We start from the raw sequence: 6,000 nt of genomic DNA, 5'->3' as shown, positions 1-6,000 counted from the left end.
TGTTTAGTTTTTTTTTCCATTCTATATGTTTGTAGTGTATTATATTGTAACTTTTTGTTCTCTAATATTCTATATTTTTCTTGTGTTCCTGATATTATTTTTCCAATTTTGTTACATTCTTCTCTAAACCTTCTAAACCTCTCACATATTCTCTCAAGATTTTTAGTATAAGAGATCATTTGACCCCTCAAATAAGCTTTAAGCATATCCCATATGAGAAAACTGTTGTCAGTGGAAGGAAGATTGTTTTCACAATATATTTCTATCTGTCTCTTAATAAATTCACAAAAATCTTCCTCTTTAATAATATAGCATTAAGACACCATCTTTACATACTTCTTGCTTTTCCATTATCGTAATAGTTAAGGTAAATGATGAATGATCTGATAAAGGCTTTGCCAAATACTCAATTTTTACTACTCTATTTTGTAACTGGGCAGATGTTAAAAATAGGTCAATCATTGTATGTGAATCATGTATCCTTGAGTAGAACAATTAGTCTCTTTCTCAGGGGTTGAGCAGCCCCATGTGTCAATTAAAATTAAATCCTTCATAAATGATAGTGTTGTTTTCACAGTTTCCAACCTTGTTATTGTTATCGCTGATTTATCCAGTATTGGATCTAAACAAAAACTGAAATCTCCTCCAATCAATATATTTTGTCTTCCCCCTGCAGTTTTTAAAAATATATCCTATATAAAGACTTTATCATCATAATTTAGGACATAAATGTTCATAAATGACCGTGATTCTGCATAAATTTTGTATTGTGCCATTAAAAATCTTCCAGGTTGATCAGTTAATGTCTCTTCTATTATTATTGGTATATTTTTATTAATTAAAATCACTACACCTTTTGCTTTAGATCCAAATGAAGATGATATTACTTTTCCCACCCATCCTCTTTTTAATTTGTGTGTTCCTATTTGGTAAGATGTGTTTCTTGTAAAAAGACCATATCTGCCTTTAATTTTTTTAAATATATCTAGACCCATTTTCTTTTCACCGTTCCGTTAATACCATTAACATTAAAACTAATACATTTCAATGTTCTATCCATATTCTTGTTTAAAACAATATTTTAACAGTAAAATCTCTTTGACTCTTTAAATAGTAAAATGATCCTTCCCCTTTAAGAAAAAAAACACACAGTGTCGCTGCCCCGACTGTGACGTATATGTAGAGCCCCGAAAGCCCAGGGAATTTCTCGAAGAAGAACCCCTCCCTTTAATGCCATCTTTTTTTGCTACTCCTTTCTAGGTCCCATTCTCCCCCTTAGTCTCTACCCTGCTACCACTTTTCCTGGACTTTTTTTCTTTCACTGAGCTCTCCATGAGCATTTCTACACACTTTACATTTAAATAATAAATACAAGATGGTTTAACAAAAATTAAAAAATAACTTGCTACTTTTACTTAGTTCCATTTTAAATATTTTCACAATCTTCTCCCTCAACAGCCTCATTTTTTTTTAACAAACTTCTCAGAGAACCTTCCACCTCTTTCTTGGTCTTGAAAAATCGTCGGTTCCCTTACGCTACTTCAACCCTCAAAGTTGCAGGATATATCATTGAGTATTTCAAGTTTTTAACACGTAGTTGTCTTTTCGCATTTTTAAATTATTTTCTTTGTTTAATCAAGGTCGGACTAAAGTCTTGAAAAAAATAGAACCTTTTCATGATCAACCTCAGGTGAGCCATTATTCTGCTCCCAGAATTATCTCCATTCTCTCAGTAGCTTAAAAGTCACACCAGAACTGGTCTTGCTCTCTGATCACCGGCTCTTCTGGATCCATGTCTGGTGAGCTCACTTGATTTGCAGTTTTTCTCCAAATTATTCTTCTCCCAACACTTGTGTGATCCATTTTTGAAAAAAGTTAATCAGATCTCTTCCCTCAATTCCTTCCTTTAGTCCAATAATTCGGACATTATTCCATCGAGTAAAGTTCTCCGTATGGTCAATTTTGTCGAGCAGACCTTCTTTATCCAACTCCCATTCTTTGGCTGTTTTTTCCCGAAAGCCTTAAGTTTTTCATGTGTTTTCATCAATTCAAACTCTGTTTGAACCATTCTCTCTATCAGATCTTCAACAATCTCTTTTATTTTCATCATTTTTCTCATCACCATTTCAACATTTATGAATCGGTTACTCAAATTCTCCATTTTTTTTCCAGGATGATGCTCAATTCTTCACCCAACTCCACAGTTTTACCTGGTTCTGCCAGTCCCATAACCATTTTTGCACCACTCCCTTTCAGGTTTTCTCCCAGTCTTCAATCTTTGTTCTCGGCTGCCTTGGCCTCTTCGTGCTACTTTTATCCATTTTTGATGAAGAACATCTTGAGTTTCAAGTTCTGATCGTCTATTTTGTACTCTTCAGAAAGAGATCAACCAAAACACATCTATCTAAGACCTTCACATGGCCACAATGCCATGATAGGGCTTTCGAGAGTATTCATGAATAGAGAGATCTCAGTGTGCAAGTCCAAGCATCTCAAGGTGTTAATAAAATAGCATTTCAGTATCGAGACAAGTACAAGACTTGCCAACTCATAGAAAACTGGAGACTAAATGCTGGTAAATGGAATTAGTGTCGCTAGTATTTGATGGTCAGCTTGGTGGAATTTGCTGTATGAGTGAATCTATGATTCTATGGCTTTATGTGAAAGCTCAGATTGAGGTTATGTACAATGCTGATGTTGCAAGTAGCATAAAGCAGTGGCTGGAGACAAATGAAATTAGTCAGCATGAGTTGAAGAGACAATCATGATGTTATTCTCCTGAGTATTCAGCATAATTTTTAGCCTTTTGAAATGTGGAAGGGCTAGAAACAAGCAAGTGAGAGGCAAAGGTGAACATCGTCATGACACTTTTGGAACCTGGCTCGTGCAGCAATAACAGGGCTGTGACAGACTCGGGGCCATCACTATGGATGCTGCTCTGACTGATCCATTCACAAAGTTGAAACACAGAGTACAGCACTATCTGTTTTTAGAACATCGAATTTGATTAATGAGCATGGCTCAGCTAAACAATTTGCACATCAGATATAGGCATATTTAAAAATATCAAATAAATCGGGTGTAGCGGGCCAGGTCAACTCCGCACATGACGGGCCGAACCGCCATAGTGAACAGCCAGCGCCGCAGGGCACAGGGGTTCCTTCCCTCCCCCCCCCCACCGTGTAGAAGTGCTGCAGGAGCGCATTGCCAGAGGAACGAGCAGGCCTCACAGCAGCATTATGACATCACTCCCTTGAGCCTGTCGCCTCCCCTAAAAAAAGGGACACCCGCGGTTTGAATAAACAGTAGTTACTAGTTTACTTGCTTGGTGTGGACAGCATTTGTTTCAGCAGCTCTGCCTTTAGCGGTGCTACATGGCCATAACTTGTTTTCTGTAGCTGATTTGCATTTTGAAATTATTTTAAATCAATTGCTTTTGTTTGAGGTTACAACTGAGAGCGAGACATTGGGATAATTAATTTCATAACTTACTTTCCCTAGATATAAGCCTCAGGGAGTTCAGTTAGTAAAAGAAAATCAATTGGACAAAATCAAAAGATAAAAGTGATTTACTGTATATTTTGTTAAATAAAGTCTTTAATGGTATTGATTCTGACAATGAGATAAAACTAGTTACTGCCAAAGGCTTCTTGTTTATTGATGTACACTCCCATGTGAATTGGGAAGCACATCACTCACATTTTTTAAAGCAATTATACATTTGGTATTTTTCCAAAATTAATGTCTGATTTATTTTAATCTACATTCCAAAGTATTAAAACTAGATTTACAAATGTTTTCTCTGATGACAGTTTGTATTTTGTTTCAGGATATTAAATACCACCTTGTTTGAAAGTTGGGAGATTGTTGGTCCATATCCATCATGGTGGGTCTTCAACCTGCTTCTGTTGTTGCTACAGCTGCTGCATAGCTTCTGGTCATATCTGATCGTAAGGATCACTTGTAGAGCTATTGCAAAAGGAAAGGTATGTCCTCCTTAAAGCTAGTAAAATGAACGAGATGATATGACAATACAGGTATTCCCGGACTAGCGACCTATGCGTCTTATGTCCATCCACACATAAAAACCATTTTTTAAAAAAAATACAGGTATATTTAAGAAAAAATATAAAATTTACTTGGATTATGTTGCATTTGATGAATTATAACAAGGGATTCAGGGCATGTAAGAGCCAAAATGTGCTTACTTAATTTGTTAGTCGGTATCCCAGGGTCCATAGGCTGGGTGCGGCCATCTTGATTCCTGTGTGCATGAACAAGTCTTTGCTTGGCACATGCGCAGTGGGTTTGTGTATTGGAGTTTGGTTGGTGCATGCGTGAGGGTTAAGGGCATGAATACGATATCATCAGTGTTTAACTGAGCTCCAATACGTGAACCCACCGCGCATGTGCCAACTGAAGACTCGAATCAAGATGGTTGCGCCCAGCCTATGGACCCCAAGACGCCGACTAACAAAGTATGTACGCACATTTTGGCTCTTAAATGCCCTGTATCCTTGTAAATAGTTTGTCAAATATAACGTTTGATTAAAAAGGTTTTTAACACTTCAGTACTCCATGTGCGCAGGCAAAATTCCTACTTACGTCCATTTCGAGACACGACCGATCCTTCAGACCCAATTATGGTCGTAAGTCAGGGACTACCTGTATATTATTCTCTAGTATTTGTCGTATTTTCACAGGTGTATTAGAGCACAATATCAAGGAGCTATTGTCCTTGACATCTCTACATGTAAGGCTTTCAAACTTCTGCCACCAGTGTTGCTGTCAGCGTTACAGCGTGACTAAACAACACTATAACATGTGTACCGAAGAGAAACCATGACTGAGCTGTGAGTTCCACTGACTACTGAAAGCCATTTCTGAAGTGTTTAAGTCAGATAATCCAACCTGAGACAAGAAATCCCAGGTACAGCCTCCACAAGACCATCGGAGATGCCAAGAGGCAGTACCAAATTAGAACCATAGAACATTACAGCACAGAAATGGGTCCTTCCATATTGCTCCATACCCCTCTCATCCATGTACCCGTTCAAATTTTTCTTAAATTACAAAATGGATCCTGAATTCATCACTTCAGCTGGCATCTAATTCCACACTCTCACTACTCTTGGCATGAAGAAGTTGCCCCTAATATTCCATAGAACACTACAGCACAGTACAGGCCCTTCAGCCCTTGATGTTATGCCAAACCATATATCCCTAAAAAAGTACAAAACCCCGTAACCCTCTATTTTTCCATCATCCAAGTACCTATCTAAGAGTCTCTTAAATATCCCCAATGTTTCAGCCTCCACCACCATGATAGGCAATGCATTCCAGGTCACCTACAATTCTCTGTGTTTATATTAAAAAATGCCCTCGATGTCTCCCCTAAACTTACCTCCCCTAACTTTGTGCGTATGTTCTCTAGTGTTTGCCATTCCTGCCCTGGGAAACAGGCACCGGCTGTCCACCCTATCTATGCCTCTCATAATCTTGAAGACCTCTATTAAGTCTCCTCTCTTCCTTCTATGCTCCAAAGAGAAAGGTCCCACCTCTGCTACCTTTGGCTTATAAACCTTGTTCTCTAATCCAGGCAACATCCTTGTAAATTTCCTCTGCACCCTCTCCATGGCTTCCACGTCCAGAAATGAACACATTATTCCAAGTGTGATCTCACCAGAGATTTGTAGAGTTGCAACATGACCTCTCTTCTCCTCAACTCAGTCTGCCTATGAATGAAGCCCGGCATCCCATCGGCCTTCTTAACTATCCTATCAACCTGCTCGGTGAACTTGAGGATGTATGGATTTGAATCCCAAGGTCCTTCTGTTCATCTACGCTCCTAAGTAACTGACCATTAAGCATGTACTCAGCCTTCACCCATATCCTCTTTCCCTTTTCACCCATATCCTCTCATTCTTGTCTCACCTAACCTCAGTGGAGAAAAAAAAAGCTTGCTTGCATTTACGTATATATACCCTCATAATAATAAAT

The 6,000-nt window shown here is 38.3% G+C and overlaps 1 protein-coding gene across 1 annotated transcript in view; it reads left to right on the top strand.

The window, feature by feature from the left end:
• cers6 (ceramide synthase 6) overlaps positions 1 to 6,000 on the top strand; it is a 284,277-nt gene that overhangs the window by 258,485 nt on the left and 19,792 nt on the right. The window contains exon 9 of the mRNA XM_069935319.1: positions 3,830 to 3,986. Within this exon, the coding sequence (XP_069791420.1) occupies positions 3,830 to 3,986 (157 nt within the window). The remainder of the gene's footprint in view (positions 1 to 3,829; positions 3,987 to 6,000) is intronic.

The sequence above is a fragment of the Narcine bancroftii genome, chromosome 4, assembly GCF_036971445.1.
Source record: "Narcine bancroftii isolate sNarBan1 chromosome 4, sNarBan1.hap1, whole genome shotgun sequence".
Lineage (NCBI taxonomy): Eukaryota > Metazoa > Chordata > Chondrichthyes > Torpediniformes > Narcinidae > Narcine > Narcine bancroftii.
The sequence above is the reverse complement of the archived record's forward strand: the minus strand, read 5'-3'. Positions and strand labels throughout refer to the sequence as shown.